The sequence below is a fragment of the Cetorhinus maximus genome, chromosome 7 (assembly GCF_964194155.1).
Source record: "Cetorhinus maximus chromosome 7, sCetMax3.hap1.1, whole genome shotgun sequence".
In the NCBI taxonomy this organism is placed as follows: Eukaryota; Metazoa; Chordata; class Chondrichthyes; order Lamniformes; family Cetorhinidae; genus Cetorhinus; species Cetorhinus maximus.
In genome coordinates, this window is record NC_135885.1 from 74,902,110 (window position 1) to 74,929,373 (window position 27,264).

At 40.4% G+C, this 27,264-nt stretch overlaps 1 protein-coding gene across 2 annotated transcripts; it reads left to right on the forward strand.

The window, feature by feature from the left end:
- On the forward strand, positions 1–27,264 carry LOC144682881 (polycomb protein EED). Of its 2 annotated transcripts, none has more exons than XM_078545735.1 (12): positions 1–3,425; positions 6,410–6,562; positions 15,545–15,637; positions 17,187–17,252; positions 17,905–18,030; positions 19,789–19,870; positions 20,792–20,883; positions 22,758–22,891; positions 24,601–24,706; positions 25,196–25,354; positions 25,686–25,759; positions 26,301–27,264. In XM_078545735.1, exons 1-12 carry the CDS (start codon positions 3,402–3,404, stop codon positions 26,425–26,427), a joined length of 1,236 nt encoding a protein of 411 aa, XP_078401861.1. In that variant the 5' UTR covers positions 1–3,401; the 3' UTR covers positions 26,428–27,264. The 2 variants fall into 2 exon arrangements, with proteins under 2 accessions (XP_078401861.1, XP_078401860.1); XM_078545734.1 differs by having other exon boundaries at positions 3,422–4,103.

Here is a 27,264-nt window from a genome sequence, read left to right on the forward strand (position 1 = left end):
ACTAAATGAAATCTTTATTAATAGAAGAAATTATTTTAAGCACATACATACATCTACAAATTACTACTATGATAACTTCTAAATCCTCTAAATAATCTAACCCCCAGTTACACCTCTGTTAAGACAACAGTAAAACACATAGATTTTAAAAGACCCAGGCAAAGTAATAAAAAACCCTGGACAGCTGAATTCAAAGTGAGTTTTTCTCAGCAACGGTTCCTTGGAGACAGCAGCTTCAGGCTTAGATGCTGGAGGCTTTTCACATTTGTTAGATCTTAGAATTCCTTCCCTTGCACACAGCTTTCTCTCCTTTATACATATTAACCCTTTGAATGCAAATTCCCATTGTTTCACCAAGTCTTTGGACTTTACCTTTCTAATAATAAAATCTATCATTGTACCAATTTTAACAGTAATCCCCACTGTTACTCAACTTTACAATAAATTTCAATAACATTAGGAAAATTATTATATCTTCCTGACAGACCCACATTTCCAGACTCTCGCCTCCTTCTCACACCCACCATCATTAATTGGTCACCAAGTCCCCCCTCCAATCAATTAGGGTCGACATCGGGGAAAATCAGGAGAGATGCAGGGAGGTTGGAAGCAAAGTACCTCTCAATCAAATGGATTTTTGGGAGCTTTGATCCAATTGGATCAATATAAGGCGGAACTGACTACAATCCCCAGATTTCCGTGAGCCTCTGTTCTGATGATAGGTCAACAGGGTGGGGATGGTCCAATGAGATGCGGAGGTCCAGCCAGGGTTTCCCGGTTAGTGAGGCTCTTACCGTGAGTGCAATTTCTCCCTTAGTGTGAGCATCCTGATCTTAAAGTAAGTAAATATGTCCAAAAATAATAATAAATTTCAATTGAAAGGTAAGCAAAATAAACACATTTAGCTCCTTGTTGATATACATTATAAGGAGGTGCAAGGTCTCAATATAACTGTTAACTGATCTGTCAGGTAATTAAATTAAAAAACTTACATTAACAGTTCTGTCATGAATTTTCCATCAGCCAATTCATAATGGGAAAATCTGGACTTCAGAGCATAACTTTCCAAGCTGGGGTCTATGAGCCCTAGGCAGGAAGTGAAGAGTCCCAGGGAGTCATCAGATTTCTGTCTGCATTTGAGCTCACTATGTACCGAAAACATAGGCAGGTAAGTTTTCAACTTGCCACTCAGGCATAAAACTGTTCATGTGGGTTGGCAAATAAAAATTCTTGATTTCCATATTGGCCAACCGATCTAACAGTCATCTTGCACTGGGAAGCAAGTTGAAAATCTAGAATTCCACACATATTTCTGTTGTTAAGTGCTAATAAATGCAGGTTTTCTGCAGTGATAGCAATATTTTCTTTCGGTAGCTCACACTAACAATCAGGAGTGAGGACAGGAGTCCTTGTGAGGATATCAATATTTGCAGAGTCTACCCTATACAGGAAACTTTAAAAGCTGCCATAGTTCTTCCAGTATCTCAGCATTCAACCCATAGTACTAAAATAATGTCTTCTGGGATTGGTGGCTTAATGAAAGTATAAGGCTAGTTTGAACCCAGCCTCAGTCCCCAAAGATTTCAATGGAGCTGTTCCTGGTACTTTTGGATTTGTAATGCCACAGAAAGTCCTTGCACATAGTTATTCAACCAGGTAGGGTCTCATTCAGAGGTAAAGATTTGAGTTTTAAAAAGGATGTCACTTATTTTTATAACAATCATTTTTTCATCAAATGGAAAAGTACTTTGAATAAAAAGTACCTTCTTCAAACACTGCTTCCTTTTTAAGCAGAATGGATTAATAGCCTGTGGATTATAGTCGTGATTTCTCTTATTTAAGGCTAGGATAGATGATTTTCAGTCTCTCAGGGAATCAAGGGTTATGGGGAGAGGGCAGGAAAGTGGAGATGAATACCAAGATCAGCCATGACCGTTTGAATGGCAGAGCAGGCTTGACAGGCCATATGGTCAATTCCTGCTCCTATTTATGTTCTTGTCCACTGATATCAAGAGGTAACAATGATGTTGGGATTATTGTAACCTTGACTTGTGGGAAAATGTAATGAATTTTCTCACACACACACAATATTAAATGAATACATGATACATGATGAAAAACCATTGTAAAGATGCACTTAGTGGTGGGTTTAATGATGATGCCCCTCACACTTTGGTAAGAAAAATAAAAACATACAGTATTCAGTGTGTTTTAACTAAAACAATAAGTTTGACCTAAACTAAAAGTAAAATATTGCAGATGCTGGAAATCTGAAATAAAAACAGCAAGTGCTGGAAAGAAAACAAAAATACCTGGAAAAACTCAGGTCTGGCAGCATCTATGAGTTAATCTTTCAGGTCCAATATGACTTCTTCAGGACAAAAACAAAAATACCTGGAAAAACTCAGCAGGTCTGGCAGCATCTGCGGAGAGGAGCACAGTTAACGTTTCGAGTCCGAATGACCCTTCAACAGAACCTGTTGCTGACTTCTTTTAATCTATCGTATCCAATTTAACGCAAACCATAATGCGGGACTATGCAAGTCTCAAACTTAACACAGAGCCCTACAAACTAAATTAAATGGTTGTAAACTAATCAACATCTCTGTATTACAGTTTGTTGGAAATAAAGGCTTTAAATGAGTTCACATAGTAGGAAGAAGTACAGTTAAGAATCTGCAAGATAACTTTCTATATTGAAATTCAGTCAGTGTATCCTGTAAACTAATACGTGCAGGAGGAGGGTGTCAAGGAGACGGTGGTGCCAATATATCTCACCTCAAAATATAAATACAGCAACCAGATTTTCAAGTCAAAACTGGGATACATTGAAAAGCCTTGGGAAGGTGGGGCAACGAGATGATTGACATCGTGGGTGACCAATGACAGGAGTCTAGGGAGATGCAGAGAAAGGCAGGAGGTCATGTGATGACATCTGGAATATGGGAAATTTTGTTTGCACCCTCGGCCACAAGCAGGAAAGCACCAGATCTATCAATGAGAAGTTTGGTTGAACATGCCACGGCTCAACCGAACTTGCCTGCCACCTTCCTCAGCGTTGTAGTTTACCGAAGGGCGCCGTCCGACTACCTCTTCATCTGTAGCTTGCAGTTGGCGGACACCACCGCCGATCTTCTTTCGTCACCCAGAGGCTGATTCCCTGCTGGAGCCAGCGAGGATTTCTGCACATCCGGGAGCAGCCCGGCACAGCCGCTTAACAATCAGTGAATGAGCGACATCCAATTTCAAGGCTGCAATGCAGCAGTAAATGGAACGCAGGGGACGGATTAAAGAAGAGCGGACTGACGGGAGCTGAAAACCGGGATATATGAGCAATTTGGAGAAAACTGTCGGGACATTGGGATTTATTGAAAAACGAGGACTGTCCTGGCAAAAGCGAAATGGCTGGTCACCCAAAATACAAAGTCTGTAAGGAAACATAGACAACAAAAGCTACATCAGAATGTTATAAAAGACATGCAAAACTGATGGTAGTTTAAAAATGTATATCCCTGAGCTTGTCAAAATCGGGTTAAGCAATCACCTTTTAGATATATTAGTTTCAGGTTAAAATGTGAAACATAAATTGAAGTCAATTCAAAAAAATATATGATCGAGGGGGCGGGGGGAATAAAGGGCCCGGAAATAAGGGAAGCACCAGGGCTCATGATTTCTCTTTTGGGCCCTGGTGTCATAAGGTCAGTTATTCATGAACTTACAAGTGAAGTAGCGAATAGTTTTTAAATTAACCCTGATGTCAGTATATTAATCAAACCAGAATGTACACAGATAGTTTGACAAACTAAGAGCTAAGAAACAACAGCGTTTTGACAGCTAACCGAATTGAATAACATTCTGAATTCGCCGCCAAGTACGGAGAACATCCAAAACAAAACCGGGCCTCACTTCACAACACGCCGTCTTTTGATGCCTTATTTTTGCGACAGTGTTCGGCGTGACGCAATGACTTTGCGACCGTGTGCGGCATGACGCGGTCTTTTGTGCGGATCATGTCGGAGAGCGCGGCGCGGGGCGACATGCCGGCCAAGAGACAGAAACTGAGCGACGAAAACAGCAACCCGGACGTGTCTGGAGACGAAAACGTGAGTCAAGACGAACGCAGCTAAGCGGAGGATCGCAGCGGCGATGTGTCCGGCCATTTCCAATGACCATTTTGTTTAAAAGTTCTACGGTCCCTCAGGTTGGGACGTGGGGCGGCCTCCGGTGCCGCGGGAAGAACAATGAGAAGCGGCAACTTGTTCAGACCCAGGGCACCGGCTTCACTTTAACACCAGTCAGTGCGATGGGACTCCGTCTGAATGAAAGGGAGGGGGAGTTAAACTCAGAGTCACTCAGCCCTGCCGCTGGAGAGGACAATACCATCCCAGTCACACAGTGTGAATATAAAACTTGCTATTAGGTTTCTTCGTATAGGCTTCATTTCTTCCATTCTAATCGTTGGTACCATATTGTGGCTTCTGGTGTTACCTCCATCACAACCTGGTGCTGCCTCCATCTACTGTGCAGGGTGACTACAAGCAACCATGAAAAGAATTAGCCTGCTCCAGTTAGTGGAACTTGATTTTATTGCTGCAGATGTTGGCATTGACATGAATCTGGTTGAGTTGCCTTGGTACTAATTTGGAAAGTTGCTGGGTTAGAGGCTGTGCTGAATTTACTCCCTGCACTATTGTGGTTTTTTGGAGTTAAATTGGATTGGGAGAATTATGGAACATTTTGCCCTGACCCATGTCTTTTTTGTTTATTCAGTCATATATCAGATGAGAGCAAACCCATCACTGCCCTCCAAATCTATTCACTAAGAAATTTCTGCAGAATTTTCATTTACTTAGTGGAGTCCAGACACACACTCCCACATTTACCTAAGTTCTGGTGTAGTTTAGCAGATTTAAGGACTGCCAAATTTGCACAGGGCTTTGCCTAGAGTTCAACTCATTGGTTAGGGTATTAGTAATCTGCCTGTGGTTTGTAGGGCTGTATGGAGCTGAGTTGAGAGATAACTGTGTTCTCGCAGACAAATTCCTCATTGGAATATTACCGCTTAAACATTAGAACAATATATATTTCAATATAGAAGGACTCTTTTGATCCATAATACTGTGCCAAAGCCAGGTTCACTATGGAACGATCCATTTTAATCCTACATCTTGCTCTTGTATCCTTCAATAGTTTTCTTCAACAAAATGTATGTAAAAGCATAGCCTCCGATATTATGGTGTGAAGAGTCGCATGCATTTTCCTATAGTGTAAAATCAGATGGCATGTTCATCATGGTTTCTCTGCTTATGGTTTTAAAAGTTGTCTGCTTGCATACTTGTTGAGTTCGCATCAACAACAAGTATTAGATGTGACTTGATGCTTCATTATGTTTCTCTTCTTTGGTGGCATACTGAGCTGATAGACTCAAATACGTTTACTAACTCAGAAGGAGGCCATTCAGCCCATCGTGTCTGTGCCAGTCAACGAAGATCTGAGTACACTAATTCCATTTTCCAGCGTTTGGCCCATAGCCCTGGAGGCTATGGCATTCCAAGTGAATATCTTAATACTACTTAAATATTACGAGAGTTTCTGACTCAACCACCCTTTCAGGCAGTGAGTTCCAGACACACTCCTCCCTCTGCAATGTATATCTTTTCCCATTTAAACCGACTTTCGGAGATGAAAAGTTGTCAACAAAAATTTGCTGATGAACTGCAAAAACAATGCTATGGATCTGATGAGTTCCTACCTGTGGGAAGTCTAAGTAATGAGGAAGAGAAATAAGGTGCAGATGAGGTCAAATATTAATCTATTATTTTCTTTATAAATGGATAAGGGATTCAAAGGTTATCAAGGCTAGGCTGGAATGTGGAGTTGAGGCCACAATCAGATCAGCCATGATCTTATTGAAAGGCGGAGCGTACTCAATGGGCCAAATGGCCTACTCCTGTTCCTAGTTCGTATTATCTGTTTGTGATGTTTGTCTATGTGACAAGTTTTATCATTTATCAGTGTTTCACGCACCTGGTGTCTTTGAAGCTGAGCTGAAAAATGAAACAAACAAAAATATCCCATCATTGATTTGACTGTAGCTAATAGAAGTGCTTTTTAAATTCTTTGCAATTTTTTTAGGCCCCATTGCTGGCCAATTTGATTGACTGAGCGAGACATAGAATGAAACTACCACATATCCCATGAAAATAACATGTTGATAGTTTCTTAACTTTTTTTAACTGTCCATGTATTTTTAATAATGGTAATAGCTCTCCTACTGAAGTGCTTTAGCAATGCTGTTTCATGCTGTTGTGCATTGCTCAGATCGATATAATTTCAAAAAGATGTCATATTGAACTGTTTGTAAATCATTTTTATTCTAGCTTATTGCTGTATAATGTTTTCTTTGCAGGATGACGCTGCCAGTATAGAGAGTGGTACAAATACAGAGAGGCCAGACACCCCTACAAACACACCAAATGTCCCTGGACGGAAGAGCTGGGGGAAGGGCAAGTGGAAGTCCAAGAAATGCAAATATTCCTTTAAATGTGTCAACAGTCTTAAGGTTTGTGTCTGGAAGAATTTGCCATTGGCTGATACCATAACTAGAAGCAAAGAAGGCCATTTGGCCCATTATTTATGTGCCAGCTCTTAAAGCAACCCAATTTGCCTCAAGTTCCCTGCTCATTTCCTATAACCTTGCAATTTTTTCTATTTCAATTATATATCCAATTCATTATTCAAAGTTATGATTGAATCTTCAGCTACTACCTTTTTGAATATTACATTCCAGATCATGACTTGCTGTATGATTGCATAATATTTTAGGAGGTACAAGGGAAGCAAATCAGCGGAGGCATTAATGGAGTACAGAAAGTGCAGGTTGGAGCTTAAGAAAGCAATTAGGAGAGCAAAGAGGGGATATAAGAAAGCTCTGGCTGGTAAAAGTAGGGAAAATCCCAAGATATTCTATAAGTATATCAATGGGAAGAGGATAGCCAGGGAAAGAGTAGGGCCCATTAGGGACCCAGGGGGCAATCTATGGGTGGAGCCAGAGGACATCGGTAGAGCGTTGAACGAATACTTCACATCCGTCATCACCCAAGAGAACGAGGAGGAAAGTATCGAACTCGGGGAGAGAGACTGCGAGGTTCTTAAGCAAATTGATATAGGGAGTGACAAGGTATTGGAGGTATTGTCAGGCTTAAAAGTGGACAGATTACCAGGTCTGGATGATTTGTGTCCCAGACTGCTGAGGGAGGAGATTGCAGGGGCTCTGACCCAAATTTTTAATTCCTCTATGGCCACGGGGTAGGTGCCAGAGGACTAGGGAACAGCTAATGTGGTTCCGCTATTTAAGAAGGGTTGTAGAGATAAGCCAGGGAACTACAGACCAGTGAGCCTCACGTCAGTGGTAGGGAAACTATTGGAGAAAATTCTGAAGGAGAGAATCTATCTCCACTTGGAGAGGCAAGGTTTGATCAGGGATAGTCAGCATGGCTTTGTCAGAGGGAGGTCATGCCTAACAAATTTGATTGAATTTTTTGAGGAGGTGACCAGGTGTGTAGATGTGGGTAGTGCAGTTGATGTAGTTTATATGGATTTCAGCAAAGCCTTTGACAAGGTCCCACATAGGAGACTTCAAAAGAAGGCAAATGCACATGGGATACAGGGTAATTTGATGAAGTGGATTTAAAATTGGCTTAGTTGTAGGAGACAGAGGGTGATGACAGAAGGATGCTTTAGTGACTGGAAGCCAGTGTCCAGTGGTGTACCACATGGATCTGTGCTGGGTCCCCTATTATTTGTCATTTATATAAACGACATAGATGACTATGTGTAGGGGGTAGGATTAGTAAGTTTGCGGATGACACAAAGATTGGCCGGGTGGTTAACAGTGAGGTTGAGTGTCTTGGGCTACAGGAAGCTATAGATGGGATGATCAAATGGGCAGATAAGTGGCAGATGGAATTTAACCCTGAAAAGTGTGAGGTGATACACTTTGGAAGGAGTAATTTGACAAGGAAGTATTCAATGAACGGCATGACACTAGGAAGTTTTGATGAACAAAGGGACCTTGGCGTGTGTGTCCATAGATCTCTGAAGGCAGAGGGGCATGTTAGTAGGGTGGTGAAAAAGGCATGTGGGACACTTGCCTTTATCAATCGAGGCATAGATTACAAAAGTAGGGAGGTCATGTTGGAGTTGTATAGAACCTTGGTGAGGCCACAGCTGGAGTACTGTGTGCAGTTCTGGTTACCACATTATAGGAAGGATGTGATTGCACTGGAGGGGGTGCAGAGAAGATTCACCAGGATGTTGCCTGGGATGAAACATTTAAGTTATGAAGAGAGGTTGGATAGACTTGGGTTGTTTTCGTTGGAGCAGAGAAGACCGAGGGGTGACCTGATTGAGGTGCACAAGATTGGGGGGCATGGACAGGGTGGATAGAGAGCAGCTATTCCCCTTTGTTGAAGGCTCAGTCACGAGGAGACATCATTTCAAGGTGAGGGGCAGGAGGTTTAGGGGGGTTGTGAGGAAAAACTTTTTTACCCAGATTGAGGTGACGGTCTGGAATGTGCTGTCTGGGAGGGTGGTGGAGGCGGGTTGCCTCACATCCTTTTAAAAAGTACCTGGACCAAATTTGGGATATCAACAACATAAAAGCAAAATACTGTGGATGCTGGAAAGCTGAAACGAAAACAAAAATTGCTGTAAAATCTCAGCAGGCCTGACAGCATCTGTGGAGAGAAAGACAGTTAACGTTTCAATTCAGTATGACTCTTCAGAACTAAGGAGAAGTAAAAATGTGGTGAAATATATACTGTTTAGGGGGGGTGGGACAGATGAAGCTGGATCGAAGGCCAGTGATGGGTGGAGGCAAAGGAGAGATTGCAAAAGATGTCATAAACAAAAGGTCGAAGGGGTGTTGATGGTGGTGATACTGGCTAAAGAAGGTGCTAATGGTGACATTAAGAGGAGAAAGCAGACTGAGCAAGTGACAGATGGCCCTACGGCATTCCATAGGGACAGTTCCTTCCGGGACACCCTGGCCCACTCCTCTACCCCCAACACCTCAACCCCCTCCCATGGCACCTTCCCATGCAATCGCAGAAGGTACAACACCTGCCCCTTTACTTCCCGCCCCCTCAATGTCCAAGGGCCCAAACACTCCTTTCAAATGAAGCAGTGCTTCACTTGCACTTCCCTCAATTTGGTCTTCTGTAATCGCTGCTCCCAATGCGGTCTCCTTTACATTGGAGAGACCAACGCAAACGGGTGACCGCTTTGCGGTACACCTTCAGTCTGTCTGTCTAAGCGTGACCCAGACCACCCTGTCACTTGCCATTTCAACACACCACTCTGCTCTCATGCCCACATGTCCGTCCTTGGCCTGCTGCAATATTCCAGTGAAGCTCAATGCAAACTGGAGGAACAGCACCTCATCTTCCAGTTAGGCACTTTACAGCCTTCCGGTATTAACAGTGAGTTCAACGACTTCAGACCATGAACTCTCTCCTCCATCCTCACCCCTTTTAGATCCCCTTTTTTCAAATATTTTTTAATTTATATATATTTTTTACCACCTATTTCTATTTTTTTTTCCAAATTTATTTCCATTCATTGTTTTGTTCCCACCGTTTAGCCTATTTCGATATTTTTTTCCTCTCACCATCCCCTCCCCCCCACCCCCACTAGGGCCATCTGTCACTTGCTCAATCTGCTTTCTACTCTTAATGTCACCATGAGCACCCCCTTTAGCCAGTATCATCAACACCATCAACACCCCTTCGACCTTCTGTTTATGACATCTTTTGCAATCTCTCCTTTGCCTCCACCTATCACTGGCCTTCTATCCTGCTTCACCTATCCCACCCCCCTTAAACAGTATATATTTCACCACATTTTTACTTCTCCTTAGTTCTGAAGAAGAGTCATACGGACTCGAAACGTTAACTCTGTCTTTCTCTCCACAGATGCTGTCAGACGTGCTGAGATTTTCCCAGCAATTTTGGTTTTATATCAACAACATAGTTCGACTCACGGGGAAGTTAAAAACAGTTAAGCTGTCTATCGAATTTCTCAGTGTGTATTAGAACCCGGGCTGTGCCAGTGTTCATCTCCAAGCGTATTGACAATGCTAAAGTGAGACCCTGTTCCATGATTGAGCGAGTGTTTATGTAAGATGCGATGGAACAGATTGGTAGGATGGTTACGAATTTACACCATGCCGTACACTGCACTGGTCTGAGGTGTGGAAATTCCTTTCATTTTTCAATTCAATCTGCTTGTGCCACTCTATCATCTCAATAGATGACCACACCAGAAACAATACACACTTGAAACGCGCCTGCACTGTAAACTCACCTAAGCAGAAATGTTTTGATGGCGCTATTAATGATGCTGCCAAGCTTGTAGTAAACCTCTCTGACCATGCCCGTGGCTTCAATTTTGGTGTGCCTTCGCCCACATCAAATAGGAAGAGGTATTTCCTGAATTTGAAACCCTACTCCCAGCTATCCTTCACAAACTAGCATCCACTGAAGATGCTGAATCCTTGGAAGCACGCCTGGCTGATGCAGCGCACGCATATTGTGGGATTCTGAACAACTTGGCCCATTTTCACATGCAACGTGAATGCCTGGTAGCATTGCGAGGCCTCAAGGCCAACCCAGGCGTACTTATCTGTAAACCCGACAAAGACACTGCAATAATGATCCTCAAGTGTGAGCATATCAACAAAATGAACACCATAATTAATGATGGGTCCAAAGTCGTATCCATTGGACCTGCCGCTAAGCATGACAGTTCAGCCCTGCTCGAAAGCAAGTTACAAAAATGCTCAACAAAAACAGAATTACCTGGAAAAACTCAGCAGGTCTGGCAGCATCGGTGGAGAAGAAAAGAGTCGACGTTTCGAGTCCACATGACCCTTCAACAGAACTCTTTTCTTCTCCACCGATGCTGCCAGACCTGCTGAGTTTTTCCAGGTAATTCTGTTTTTGTTTTGGATTTCCAGCATCCGCAGTAGTTTTTTGTTTTTACAAAAATGCTCATTGGACTTGCGTAGGAGTAATGAGCTGCCATGTAGTATTTATGATCGGATTCATCCTAATGGCTCACTGCACTGCATATGTATGGGCTGCCCAAGACACACAAAAGTGAAGTCCCGTAATGCCCCGTCTTATCCGTGACTGGTTCTGCACAACGGAAATTAGCCAAATGGTTGGGCGAGTTTCAGTAGCTAATTCTGAGCAAGTTCTCCACATACATAGTGAAGGTCTCCTTCACCTTTGCGAAGACCATGCAGGACTTGCATATCAATAGCAATGCTGTGTCCATGTGCTCGTTCGACATTGCTAGCCCATTCACCAATGTACTGCTCAAGGAGGCCATAGACATTTTCACCGCATCACCATATCATGGTGATCCAGACGCACCACCAATATCTGAATCTGTATTCATCGAACTTATGAATTCAGCAACTTGTGCAGTTGAGTTCAGTTTTAACAGCATTATGTATGCCCAAATAGATGGTGTTGCCATGGGATCCCCTCTAGGCCCAGGTCTTGCAAATATTTTTGTCGGTTTCCAAGAAAAACTCATCTTTGATGGATTGACACCTAACCTCCTACCACTTGCCTAGTTCCGACACTTAGAAAATACGTTTGCTCTATTTGAATCCACAGCTGCACGTAAGAGCTTCTTTACACAAGTTAATGGCTTCATCCTGCACTCAAATTCACTTTTGAAATGGACCAGTCAAATAAGTTCCCTTTCCTTGACATGCTAGTTCAGAAATCTACCAGTGGGGTCTCTACTATGGTCTACTGCAAGTCTATCTTCACTGGTCAATTAACACGTTGGGATTCCTACAGTTCCATGCACTATAAGATTGGCTTTATCAACAACCTTGTAAATAGGGTCCGAGCCATTTGCTCACCTTGCAAGCTTGATGCTGAAATAGGGTGCATCAAAGTCATCCCGCATGATTATGTCTACCCTGGTCAAATCATCGTTTGCTCTATGTTGCTCAAACTCATGAATGGGCTTAAGGCCCCCATTTTTGGTCTTGAAAAGTGCCCAGTCTACCTCAAATTACCCTGGAGAATGGTAAGGTGTCCCAAAAATCTGAGCAACAGGTGAAGCTAGCCGTTGCATTCTGTTACTGTGTGGTGGCAACACAAGGTGTATTCTCAGGGCTTTTTTTTTATTCATTCGTAGGCGTTGCTAGCTAGGCCAGCATTTATTGCCCATCCCTAATTGCCCTTGAGAAGGTGGTGATGAGCTGCCGCCTTGAACAGCTGCACTCCATTTGTAGGTACACCCACAATGCTGTTATAGTTGGGGGGGAGTTCCAGGAATTTGACCCTGCGACAGTGAAGGATCAGCGATATAATTCTAGGTCAGGATGGTGTGTGGCTTGGAGGGGAACTTCCTGGTGGTGGTGTTGCCATGTGTTTGCTGCCGTTGTTCTTCTCATTGGTGGTGATCATAGGTTTGGAAGGTACTGTCCAAGGAGGCTTGGTGAGTTCCTGTAGTGCAGCTTGTAGGTGGTACACACACCTGCCACAATGTGTCGGTGTTGAAGGGAGTGAATGTTTGTGGAAGGGGTGCCAATCAAGCGGGCTGTTTTGTCCTGGATGGTGTCAAGCTTCTTGAGTGTTGTTGGAGCTGCACTCATCCAGCCAAGTGGAGAGTATTCCATCACACTTCTGACTCGTGCCTTGTAGATGGTGGAGAAGCTTTGGGGAGTCAGGAGGTGAGTCACTCACTGCAGAATTTCTAGCTTCTGACTTACTCTTGCAGCCACATCATTTATATGGCTGGTCCAGTTCAGTTTCTGGTCAATGGTAACTCCCAGGATGTTGATAGTGGGGCATTCAGCGATGGTAATGCTATTGAAAGTCAAGGAACGATGGTTAGATTCTTTTTTATTGGAGATGGCCACTGCCTGGCACTTGTGTTGCATGAATATTGCATGCTACTTGTTAGCCCTGGATATTGTTCAGATCTTGCTGCATTTGGACATGGACTGCAGCCAAAAAGATACTCTGGCTATCACACAAATGAACAATGTGGCATATGAATTTCAGTGCTGGCATGATGCTAAGTATATAGGCCGTAAGTCCCAACAATTGGTGGATCGTATCAAATAGCACATCCCTTCAGTTGTTTACAACAGGCAAAGTACTGACTGTACCCAACAAGCCTGTGCTTGCAAAACTCAAAACAGTGTCCAACATTGGATGTGATTCTGTCTTTGGACAACACCTGCCAAACAATCCTGATTGTGCTCAGAATTACACTGAAAACCAATTTAAGGTTCAGTTGGGCTCACAGTGTGGCTCGCTTACAAATGCTAGAAACAACATATATTCACACGCAGGGCCCTGTCCTTTGCAAACAAACGGAACATGTCCACACACTGTGCCTTTTTTCAACTAATCGAAAGCTTAGGGAACAATCATTCCCTGGTTCATTCCCTAGGGCAGTGCCTTGACCAATCAGTCGACCTGCCTGGTTTGAATTTGAACAAAGCTGGGAGTTAACTGTCCCATGCTGTATTCTTCATGGCAGCGTCTCCACCAATCAGAGTCCACTTGGCAACCAATCAGCACTCTCTTCTCATGCAGTATAAATTGTTGTTCCCCTGTTACTGTTGGAAAATTCTTACTAGCTATCCTGATGAGTGCAAGAGGAAAAGCTTTGATAGCATGTCCCTTTTTACAGTAATACTCAAGCTCTGTACTACCAAATGACTATCGCAACTGCACTTTCAAAATCCTAACTGTCTAGCCTTTGGTTCTCTATTCACAACTGCATTTCTGCAGCTGTCGTTCTGATCAACGACACCCTCACCTTGAACTTTGTCCTTGTCCCCACGAAGTCTGTGAATATACCTCACACTGACTCTTTTTCCATTGGTACAGCCCTTATCTCCCTTCCCTTGCTTTTGTACTTCAATTTATAACTTTTTAACAGCCTTATATATTTGTCTTGCAACAATCAAAGATTTATGTATGTGAACCCTAGGCCTCTCTGTTCCTGCAGTAGGTGCAGTGAAAATATTTCCACTTGTGGGGTGCCCAAACTAGGGGCCATATATCCAAGACGGTCACTACTCAATCCAATAAGAAATTCAGGATCAGTGTCCTTATTCTGAGTAGTGAAAATGTGGAACTTGCTATCACGTGGATTGGTTGAAGCAAATAATGCAGAGACATTTGAAGGAAGTTACGTATACAAGTGAGAAGGAAATAGGAGAATATTCTAGTATGATGAGATAAAGTAAGGTGGGAGGAGAAGGAGGTTCATGTGGAGTAGAAGCGCAAAGACATTTTGGGCTAATTGGCCTGTTTCTGTGCTATAAAATTCTATGTAATCCTTATGTCTTCCTGAATTATGTCACTATCACTCTCAGTTTTTCAGCTGGAAATGTAGTAAACAATGTTCAGAAAATTCCCTAAAGAAAGATATATGGTGAGCTTCAATTTTTTTTTAAAAAGCAGATGCTCACATATCACATTATGTTCATGTCACAGTAAGGTAATTTTTTTTTGTTGTGCTTCTGATATTTGGCAGTGCTTACATGGCAGCCTCATTGTCTACCAAATAATAATTAGTTATAATCATTTCACCTTTTAAGGAAATTAACTTTTGTACCATAACTTGGAAAAGTCCTTCCATTACAATGTTTGTTGAACACCTTTTTAAAATGTCATATTTTCTGAAGGTATTTGAATCTTGTTTGAAAAAATTAATTATTTTTAAACTTTCTATTAGATATCCACTGACCAAGGAATGGGATTGACGGAAAGTTGAACTTGTATATCTCTTACTTTTGGTAACCTCGGGCAGATAGTTTACAAAAAGCCAGAAACTGGGACCAACTTCGATATAGTTTAAACAAAACACTTTGCACTTGTTCTCCAAGCTATGTAAAGGATATACGATCAGAAATCATTAGATGTAGATTATATCTCAAGTGGGTTGTCTGGATCATGTGGAAACGCTATTTCGTGTTGCTCAAAGCTATGCAATGAAGGGCAAACGTCAGTCTGATTTCTATGACCTGAACTTTATTGCATAGGAAAAAGTGAAATTGAAGCTGAAACATTTTTTTGCAGGCAGTGGGAGAGAGTGCAGGACCAGAGTCCCACCTGGCTGCCCCTTTGCACCTCCTTATACTAACTACAGAGAGATTAATAATGCCATCCGACTGTTTTTTTACTTTGATGGGATGTGGGTGTTGCTGGCAATGCCAGCATTTGTTGCCCATTCCTAATTGAATTGAGTGGCTTACTAGGCCACTTCAGAGGGCAGTTAAGCATTCCATCACATTACTGTGGCTACATGTAGGCTATACCAGGTAAGAACAGCAGATTTTCTTCTCTAAAATGCATTAGTGAACCAGATGTCATCTTATGATAGTTTGTTGAATCTTTCTAAAATGATTGGCCTCTTGACAGCAATGTTTGATATTTGTGATGCTCCAAACGAACCTTTATACAAGGAAAAGGTAATATTCTTTGTTCTTTTGTAGGAGGATCATGGTCAACCACTTTTCGGAGTGCAGTTCAATTGGCACAGTAAGGAAGGAGATCCTTTGGTATTTGCCACAGTTGGCAGCAACCGGGTCAGTGTCTTAATGTATGATTAACAAAAAAGTGTCATGCCACAAATTTAATTTTTCACTTTTCAAAAGAGCAATGTATATTTGGACCTCAACCTACTTCCCTGAGGCATATAGCTGAGGACAATGTGCATTTACCTATGGATGCTGATGCAACAATGAGAAGAGAATAGAAGAATACCTAGAAATGAGAAATATAATAATGAATAGTCAGCATGGATTTAAAAAAAATAAACTTGACCATCCTTATTGATCTTTTTGAGGAGGTAACCGAGTTGACAATGGTAGAACAGTAGATGCAATTTATTTGGATTTTCAAAAGGACTACGATAAAGTGCCCCATAATAGACTAATGAATAAGGTCAGAGAATAAGCTCAGGAGTTGGGCAACAAGTGGCAGATTGGATTGCTAGCTGGCTTCAAGACAGAAAGCAGAGAATGGGAATAAAGGGTAGTTATTCAGAGTGGCTGAAGGCAGGAAATGGTGCTCCACAAGGATCAGTGCTGTGACCACTGCCATTCGCAATTAAGATTAACGATTTGGACTTTGGAATCAAAACCAAATTGGCAGTGGGCGGGTAGTCAATATTGAAGAGGACAATAGTAAACTTGTAGAATGGACAAATAATTGGCCAAAAAATGTTCAACACAGATAAATGTAGGGCATAGTACATTTTGATAGAAAAATTAGGGAAGTCACTTTACTTGAAAGGTGCAAGTTTAGGTGGGGTAGAGGAAAAAGGATTTTGGAGTACAAGTACATCAATCACTGGAAGTTGAGCCACAGGTTAACAAGGCCATAAAAAAGCAAACCATGCAGTAGGCTTTATTTCTAGAGGGATAGAACTTAAAACTAGGCAAGTTATGCTAAACCTGTATTGAACCTTAGTTAGACCACACTTACAGTACTTAGTGTGCAGTTCTGGTCGCCATATTATAAATAGGGATATAAAGGCACTGGAGAAGGTGCAGGGAAGATTTACATAGATGATACCAGAGATGCATGGGTAATACATATTAGAAAAGGATTGTTAGGCTGGATCTCTTCTCTTGAAAAGAAAAGACTAAGGGGTGACCTGATAGAGATCTTTAAAATTATGAAAGGTTTTGATACTGTGGGTACAGAGAGAGTGTTTCCTTTTGTGGGTAAGAGCATAATTAGAGGCTATCAATATAAGATAGTCACCAAGAAATCCAATAGGGAATTCGGAAGAAGCGTCATCGCTCCGAGGGTAGTAAGAGTGTGGAACTTGCTATCACAGGGAATGGTTAAAGCGGATAGTATAGATGCATTTAAGGGAAATTAGACAAGCATTTGAGGGAGAAAGAAATAAATGGTTACGATGGTAGATTTAGATGAGAAAAGATGGGAGGAGGCTTGGGTGGAGCTTAAACACCAGTATGGATTGAATGCACCGAATGGCCTGTTCTGTGCCATATATCCTAGATATAGAGTGCTTGTCAGAATTAGTGTTTATATGCATACTAATGATTGCAGTGTTTCATCAGATGTTCATATATATTCTAATCGTTCTCTCTTTATTTGAAATAGGTCACACTGTATGAATGCCATTCTCAAGGAGAAATACGATTACTACAGTCATATGTGGATGCTGATGTATCCTTCTTTGAATGTAAACATATAATTAGATTGACAGTTAACACTTCAAGTGGAATTAAAATTGACACTTATTAAGTGGAATTAATTTCAACTTGTACTTTTCTGGTAGTAACTTGAAATGCTAAAGTGCCCTTCTGTACTGGGTTATAATTGGTCAATTTTTCGGGAAGGGTGTAAAGTGCAGAGACTGTTAATTTCATCCAACGATGGAGCTTTTCAAATTATTGAATATTCTTGTATTTATTAAGGTAGAAATTCCAGCATAAGGTAGATTTTAAAATAATTTGAAAGTTTTTGAGTCTTTTTTACTACCAGCTACCAGATCTGGTGAAACCTCAAACTAATTTTAAAAGGGGCAGTAAACTTGACTTAACTACTTGTTAGTAACAGAAATCTGTTTGATGTGCTCCTGTGTGTGAGACGATAACTTCTTTGGAGATTGAAGAAAATTTACCTTGCCCAGTTGGGTTCTCGTGTCCTTTTCATTGCATAGCCAAACTGGCACCAGCATTTGTCATGGATAAGCCTGAGTAAGATTATTTCATAATTCTCACTGGAGGAGGAATTGCAGTTACAAAAGGAATACAGGGACAAAGAAATTACCATTGAGGTTTTATTCTGTATTGACTCTAACTCTGGAGCTGTTCAGACAGATGAAAACTTCTACACATGTGCATGGACTTATGACAGTAATACAAGTCACCCCCTCCTAGCTGTGGCAGGATCGAGGGGCATTATCCGAATTATTAATCCTATTTCCATGCAGTGCATTAAGGTGAGTACAATCAGTTGTGAATGCTATACTGTGGGCTAGAATAATGTTGCTGGAGGTTAGTATTCAACTGGATTTTGCCAGTCACTCCTCCCTCTCCCTACAAAGCCAAGCATAAGCAAATACTCTAAGTAATGTTAATGTAATATTCAAGGATTACTTCTTAGTTAAGTTTCCTTGACTACTTGTTTCCGTGATCTGTTACCCTATCAAATATCTATGCTTCTGTGATATAAATTTGTACGTTTTGTTTTTAAAATTTTGAATTCCAAATCATTGGGTTTATTGTTTATCTTTAAGCATCGTAATAAATCAAACAGAACTGTGCATTGCTATGAAAGGTCCAGTTAAGTGCGGAAAAATAGGGACGCATGTGCTATTTTGAGACTTTAGGGGGTAGATTTACATTATGTGACTTATTTGATTTGCCACAAAGTTAAAGTTCTTTTGATATTGTGATAAAATCTCAATGTTGGATGAAAAAAGGACACACTAATCACTTGGGTTTCAAACTTATAGTAGTAACTCATACAACAACTAAGGACTTGTGTGGTCTGGGATAATGAGCATTAGGTGCTCGAGTTTGATTTCTAGTTCATATGCTTACGATGAAATGTTAGAATTTGTGAAGAGAGAACTAGCGGTCCCGTTACTGGAGGCATTGAAGGAGTGGGGGAGTTTTGCTCCAGGAAACTTGGAAAACATGTTTTCCTTCAGTCCTATTGAACTTAATGCAGAGCCTGATTAACATTTCTTTTCTTCATTTTCCAGCCACAGCAAGCTGAATTGAGAAGCTTACTGGCTGGCGAGCGCAAAGGCCTCTGATACCAGAGTGAGAGATTATGGGTTTGGGGGGGTGTGGATTGGTTGGGGTCTGGAGACGTTGGGAGTGGGAAGGATTGGAATCTTTGGGTGGGGGTGGTTGGAAGGTTCAGCTTAGTAGGAGATTGTGGTGGAATGAGTAAGTTGAAAGGCACTTGTCTGCTGGATCCAGCAGTCCTCGTATCCTTTTAGCTGTTGGGTTTTTTTAGGCCCGGGAAACCTGACTGGCAGTGTGAAATTTTACAGTGGAGATTAATTAGATTAACTCTGTGGTCTCATGTTAATATTTAAATGGCCAATGTGCCTCATGGGAGCAAATTGGTCATGCCCAGTCCTGCCTCTGCTAAAATCAGCAATAGACAGGACTGGGTCTAGTTTGAGAATTTTAACATTTTTACAGCCCAGGCTACCTAAACCTACCTGTTTTCAGGGATAAAATTGTCCTCAGTATGTCTGTTCTCAATCCAGGAAATCTGCATATTATATTGACAGTTGCAAAACAGAATTGCCATTTGTTTTGAATTTTGGCTCAAACCAGGAATTATTGGAGCAGTTCAAGAACTATTGCTTGATGGCAAACAAAATATCTCTAGCAACAAACCAAACTGGTTTAATTTGAAAATATAAAACCTGAACATAACTTCTGCCAGAAGTTGCAAGAGAGGAATGTATGATCTGTTGGTGGATAAGGCCTTTGTCTATTAGTATTATTATTTCAGATGCCAAAAATTATGATGCTTATGATTTTTGGAAAATTGTTAGAAGTCAAAAGGTTGCAAAGCACACTGGTACTTAATACTCAGGTTTATTTTCAGTCTTTAAATTGCTGCATGTTAAAGGAACAGCACAACCTCATTATTACTTTTAATTCCTAACAAGTATTTACTATTTATTGTAGAAGAAACTGATGTGGCTTTCTTCCTTTTGTATTGACTGTAGCACTATGTTGGACATGGTAATGCAATCAATGAGCTGAAATTCCACCCCAGAGAACCAAATCTTCTGCTTTCTGTAAGCAAAGGTAAATAGCAATTGAGATTAACTACTTAGTTTTAAATTGTGATCTTAGGATTCTGTATAGTAGGATTTGAGTTTGCATCTGGATTCTCATTGAAGCTGAGCTGCTATTTCATCAGTGGTGCTGGATGGAGTACTGAATTGAAGTTTCTGGGAGGGGAGAGGAATTTGAGGCATTGTTGCCATGGGTTGCTTCTGCAGCTACCAGCCTAGGCAGCATTGCAGAAGGGCTAGGGTGCTGTCATAATTGTGGCATGGAGAAGGAGAAATTGACTTGGAAAGATAAGTTGAAAATAATGACTTTGAAACATGTCAGGGGAATTCTACACTTTTCTCACATGAAAGGTGTAAATTAATAGGATATATATATACACTAAATTTTGTGTCTAAAGAATGGAAAAATGTTAATCATTGTAGAAAACCAAAAATGTGCTCATTGGTCTAAGCAGTATCTGGTCACATTCTGATAGACCAATCAAATGCCTCAAATCAATTTCACCAAGATTCAAGGCAGTTATATTAGATTTGTGCATACTTTGTGCTTTTCCTGTATTCTACCTGACTTCCTGCCAACTTAACATTTAAAAATTACTGCCACTCCCCACCTGTTTTTGCTCCTGGACCAACTGAGTCTCTGTCTTCATTTGAAGGTTTAGCATTTTTAAAGTTCAAAATTAATTTATTGTCTCCTATTCTTTTCTTAATATCCTATGTAGAAGAAATGTTATATCTTTTGCCATAAGCTTAAAAATAAGTTTGCCACAATTATAAAGTACAGTAATTACTTTATATTTTTTGCACAAGTGAGCAGTGTTAAGACTTGTAATTCACTGAACTCTGGTAGCTTATCAAGATGATAAAAGCTGTATATCTTCTGTGAAATACTCTATCTGAAAGGCTAAATGGAATCTGTGCTTCACACTAGATCATGCTCTAAGGTTTTGGAACATCCAGACAGACACTTTAGTTGCGATATTTGGAGGTGTGGAAGGACATCGAGATGAGGTGCTGAGTGCAGTAAGTGACCAGATATTCTGTGCGCTTTCATTTGGCTTCTGTTGGTAACCTAAATATTCCATTCCAGACAGTATTCCACAGTAGATGACTCATTGGCACTATTTATTCTCCTAAGGATTTAATGATAAAATGCAGCCAGTGCATTGAAAGATAAATAGATGTTCTGAGTTCGCATGGGTTAACAGCAAGATAATCTATGTTGTCTAGCATTTAATTGCTGTATGTTGCAAGACATTCCATTTCTTGAGCACTTGTGTTTTTTTCTTAATTTTTAAGACATTGCACGTGGGGAGTGAAGACTATGGACAATATTCTAGTCAAGCGGGGTTAAATGGTGAGTGGGTGGTGGGGCGAATAAGGTTAGGGTAGTCATTAAACACATTTAGCCGGGGTGTTGGGAAGCCTGAGAGAGATCCTCTGGAGGGCAGGGTTGACTACAATGTAGAAAATGTTGCTCAGAGGGTGTTCACATCCACAAAAATGCTTAGTTATGAGGATATTAGGGATGGCGCAATATGTAGATTGGGTTGGAAAGATCACACACAAAATGCTGATGATGCACCCCTTAAGATATTAATGTGTACGAATTGTTGCTCAGTGGGATATGACTAAACACTAAGTGGTTTGTGGGAGGATTGTCCAAAACTTCCTCCTTAGTGAAGGGGGCTCCCCAGTATAAAATGAGGAGGGGAAAACCGTGTATAGATGTTTTATAGAGGGGAATGGGACAAAGGGCAAAGCACACATGGCTGTGGGCCCAAAATGATGTTGGGGGCTTTTGGGTTCATTGAGACTCTGAAGCTTCTTATCCATCTAAGTGGGGAGGGAGAAATTGAAGGAAAAGGCTTATTTATTTGCAGAATTTATTGTGTGAAACTACATGTCAGGCTGCTCATGAAAAAAGAGTTTGCATTTATGGAGTCTTTTACAAGCTCAGGTGTCAAAAGCCAATAAAGTACTTTGAAACAGGGAAACACGTTAGCTACACAGCAATGACCCACTAACAGCAGTGAGATAATGACTAAATATTCTGACAATGTTTGCTGAGAGAGGAGTATTAGACAGGACACCAGGAGATCCCTCCTTCACTTCTTTGAGCTGTACCATGAGATCTTTTAAATTCATCCAAGCAAATGAGTCTTTGGTTCAATGTCTCATCTGAAAGACAGCACCTCCGATAGTGCAGTGCAGAGTGCTGTACTAGAAATGTCAATCTAGATTATGTGCTCGGGTCTTAGAATGGAACGTGGACTATCAATCTTGAGACTTGGGTGAAAGTGCTACCACTGAGCTAAGGGTGACACTGAAATCTGATATAATAGTCCAGAGGCAGCAGGCAATGTATGTGGGATGCTGATTTTCTAGCTATTGTTACTGTCATGCATTTAAAGAGGAAATTGGGCATTAACATTGATGCATAACTCCATCTGCAGGTACATGTTGACACTTGAAATGGCTTTCCATAGAGAGTCTGAAGTCAGTAACAAGTTCCTTGTCACAAACCCCAACTGTCAAATGGCAGGCTTTGAACTACCACAGCGAGAGTGGTCTTTTCTAAATAGGTTCAGGACAGGGCAGGGCCCCTGTGCAGCCAACCTCCACTGCTGAGACCTTAGTACAAACCCTTTTACACTCATAGAAAGACACAAACAATGCTGCAGATTACCGAGAAGTGCCCCTCTACACACTAATTGTCTTAAACTTGGCAAATTAGAAGGCTATCACTTGGCTTTGGGGATTTGCATTTGCTAAATAAATAGAGAGCCTGATCTAAGAATTTTCAATGTACTTATAAAAGGCATATTTGTGACCCTCACAACATTTTCAGCATATAAATAGGTTGGATTATATATCATGTTTTTCTTTGTTTGCAGGATTTTGATCTCCTTGGAGAAAAAATAATGTCTTGTGGCATGGATCATTCTCTTAAATTGTGGCGAATCAACTCGGAAAGAATGCTAAAAGCTATTAAAGCATCGAATGAATATAACCCAAGTAAAACTAACAGGTAGCGGTTACATACTTCAGCCCTCAGCCCTGTTTATATTCTGTTGCCTGGACTTGTTTTTATGATTACCTAGTTTATTTTATTGTAGAACTAGTTGCATTCTTGCTGCCTTCACAGGTGGAAAAACTGTAAGATCTAAAAACACTACCTTCATATACAGTATATACCAAATCACCAAGTCTGTATTGGATTTTTAAAAATGACCTTATTCTAGCAAAAGCTTTCATGTTGGTATCTTTTGTTTAAATTTACATGGTATATAAAAATGTCTCTATCAGTATTAATAATTTGTCATACTTTTGGTAGTATATATGGACTGTTACACCTACCAGCTCGCTCATGACTTCAAATGGAGACTTTCTTTAATTTAACATCTATCTATGTAACATAATAAAAATCTTAATGTCTGTACCTGTTTCTGGTGTTGACTTCTCCATTATGAATTCGAATTATTAAAAGAAACTACCTGCTTGATTTTATTTCCCAGCTTCTCAGCTTGTACTCTAGGGAAACTTATGTTGTAGCCAACTTCTTTGCTTCCAAACGTTGTACATTTTTGAAATATGTTGATTGATAGTAGGTAGATCTTGATGCTCTTGTTTATTCCCCTTTTACCTGCCCCATTTGGAACTGCTGTACAATGTAGCAGAGGAAGATCTAAAATGTATTTTATTATAAAGCTCCGTAGACTTTGTTTACATTTTTAAAAGCTGTTGTAACTACCTATTGACTCGTTGCATGCACATTAAGTAAACATTGCACATACTTCTTTTGATGTATCAGAGATAATTCGTAGCTGAGCCATATACATGATAAAGAGTCCCAGGTTTGATCCCTGATCTGTTAGAGGGTTGGTTGACTTCAATTGGTATTGTGTTAGGTGACCCATTACCCCTGGTTAAGGAGAAAAACCAATGAATTTGGTCCTAACTGCTATCCTGAGACCCTTGCTAGAATTGCAAGTGTGTAAACATCATGCGATTTAGGCTTAGCTGTGATTTATCCATTTCCCCTTCACCTGTTTAACCTTAGCATTTAACAGGAAGAATAACCACTTGGATGAAGTACTACTGTACGATTGAGGTTGGTGCAATAACCCCAACCAACTCCAAACCAATACCTTCATTGGTGGAGAAAGAATTTTTAAAAAATCATATTTCACAAGTCTGGTTTTAGCAACGATGTTCATGTCTAACTGGAGTGTCGGCTTTACCTAGTTAGCACCAATCTCACTTGAATTAGAAAGTTGTGGATTCAAGCTTCGCCCCAGGACCTCACAATCTAGATTGACATTCCAATACAGTGTGCCATTTTTTTGACCAGACATTAAACTGACCTTGTTCACCAGGTAGACTTTGAAGACTCCACAATAGCATTTGGAGAAGATCACAATTGTCTCGATGTACTAGCTAACAATCCTCAACATAAACTGATCGTTCTCGTCATTGCTGTTTGTTGGTTGTTGGTGTACGCAAACTTCCTGCCCCTGTAGCCTATATGATTCTTATTGTTCTTGAAAGTAATTCATTGGGTGTGAAAATGTTGGTGAGATGTGACGTGCCACTGTATAAATGCAGATCTTTGTAATAACAAGTTAAGCTTTGAGCATCATTAAAAATTTTCCTAGTCTTGTCTTGAGTTTTTCTGGAGGACTGATGCAACTTTAGTTTTTTTTTTACTGTCCATAAAAATGTTGTTTTTGTTTGTAGGCCATTTGTGTCGCAGAAAATCCATTTCCCAGATTTCTCCACTAGGGACATACACAGGAATTATGTGGACTGCGTGCGATGGCTTGGAGATCTGATATTATCAAAGGTAAACATTTGTTCCTGTTTGCAACATGCATTTGGTCATGGATTGTCTGAACTTATACCCTCTAATGAATCTCCTTGTTTGTGTGAATCTACACAGATAATTTGGCGGTTAAATTATAAATAGTCTTTCTTATTGTGAATATGTTGGAGTAGGGTTGCAACCTGGCTGCTGCCTATTCCAGGTCAGAAATGGTGCATAGCAATAAATGATTTTTTTTTCCAGGAAAATAAGTGCAGAAATTAAAAATGCATTGTACAAGTTCATTTCATTTTAGCAATCGCTGTTGTTGAGGTATGTGGATAACCAATAGATATATCCACTGTATTAAGGACTGAATTTTAGAATCTCAAGATGAGTGTTATTAAAATTTTCAATTAATTTCTCATCAAATTAACTGATTTATTTTGACGTAGGTTAGATAAATTATTTTGGTCCAGTCAGTATATATAAGAACTACGAACAATGATTAACAATTGTTACCTTTTTCAGTCTTGTGAAAATGCCATAGTGTGCTGGAAACCTAGCAAAATGGAGGATGACATTGATAGAATAAAGCCAAATGAATCAAATGTGACCATACTGGGAAGATTTGATTACAGTCAGTGTGATATCTGGTACATGAGATTTTCAATGGATTTCTGGCAGAAGGTGAGAATAAAGTATACATAAGTGCATTTAAAGTTGCCAGTTTGTATAATTTAGAAGTATATTTCGATTCTGTAGTTGTTTACTACTCCCATCACTGAGGCAGGTGGTTAGCAATAACCCCCCCATAGTTTATGATTTTCCTTGTTTGTTGAAAGAGTGGATTGTTAGTTAATTACTGAATACTGAGGCTTTTGATCTCTGTCTGTAATGTATTTCTTTAGTATCTTCTTTGGATATGTTGACTTCATTGTTATCTTAAAAACCTTCCCCCTTTTGTTAGTGATTTCTTTGAAGCTATTCATTTATTAAAATCTAGATTTATTTTTAAAAGATGCTGGCTTTGGGTAATCAAGTTGGAAAACTCTATGTATGGGACCTCGAAGTGGAAGATCCTCATAAGGCTAAGTTAGTATTTTCTCGTTATCGTTTTCTGAATAACACTTATGCTAAAAGCAAGGCAGCAGGTAATACGGTTTTTCAGGGTTCTCCAGATGTTTTGTAATCATGGACCTATCACTTTCCATGGAGCCTGTTCTGCAAAAAATGTCAAGATTCCGATAAGACTTATTATGCTTAATAAAATAGAGACTAAAGAAATTTCATTCTTTCATCTCTCACTTCTATTTTTATCTTATCAATGATAGCACTCACCTGGAGAAGCAGCTAGTTAAGTCACTCCCAGGCCATTGCTGGTGCTCCTGTTAATCAGCTGCTTATTTAATAAAGAATTGCTTGGGTTGACTGAAGCTCAGATTTTCTCCACCTCCCCATAAAGGAGTGTCTTGATTTTTGTTTTTTTGATATTGGCATTTAGAATGTGGAGAGGCCCAAGTACATTTTGTGGCATACCATTTGCAAATACCATCACAGTGAGCTGTTGCACCTTTTCCATACTGCAATTAAGCTTCCAACTATTTTGTAATGCAATTATGATTTTGTTTCTTAGGTGCACAACACTGGCATATCCGAAATGCACCGCAGCCATACGACAAACGAGTTTTAGCAGAGATAGCAGTATTCTCATCGCTGTATGTGATGATGCCACCATCTGGCGATGGGACAGACTTCGATAAACAATAATATTAATCACATTCCAGATTGTGAATTCGGCACATTATCTGTGTACCAGTGACATTGAATATTTTCTCAGCTTGTTTTGCCCAGTTATATTGTCACAAGAATTTTACTGTTAGTCGTTTGGTAGTACAGAACTTGAGTTTCACGTCTGAAAAAAGAGACGTGTCTCAGCTTTTTGTCTTACACTCATCGGGACACTGACAGGAATACCAATTTGAGGGGAAAACAATTTATACTGTATGTGAAGAGAGGGCTGGTTGGTGGGCAAGTGGCATTGCCATGGAGAATGCAGTGATGGTGACTGATAGTTAATGCCAAGCATTGTTTGAAATTTGAACCAGGTAACTTGACCCCGATTGGTCATGGCACTGCCCTGAGGAATGAGTCAGTACATGGCTGTCACTTATTTTGTTCAGCTGAAACAGGAACAATATATGTACATGTACATTTGCGCCTGTTTCAGTTAAATAAAATAAGTGACAGCCATTCGCTGACTCATTCCTTGGGGCAATGCCTTGACCAATCACGGTCAAATTGCCTGGTTTCAATTTCAAAACAATGCTTGGCATTAACTGTCAGTCACCATCACTGCATTCTCTATGGCACTGCCACTTGCCAACCAATCAACACTCTTCTCACACAGTATAAATTGTTGTTATCCCCTTATATTGGTATTCCTGATAAGTGCAAGAAGAAAAACTTAGACATGTCTTTTTTTTTCAGCAATTTTACTGTTTATGTACATCTGCTAATTCATATTGTGTAGTTAAGTTGACCTTTCCGTTCGTGATGCTTGGTGCTTTTACTCTGCTATCAATAAAATATATTTTTTA

Coding starts and splice junctions, on each gene's coding strand:
- LOC144682881 (XM_078545734.1), top strand. CDS start 3,987: ATGACGCGGTCTTTTGTGCGGATCATGTCGGAGAGCGCGGCGCGGGGC. Junction 15,638..17,186: donor CCACAGTTGGCAGCAACCGG/GTCAGTGTCTTA, acceptor TATTTGAAATAG/GTCACACTGTATGAATGCCA. Junction 25,760..26,300: donor GAAGATCCTCATAAGGCTAA/GTTAGTATTTTC, acceptor TTTGTTTCTTAG/GTGCACAACACTGGCATATC.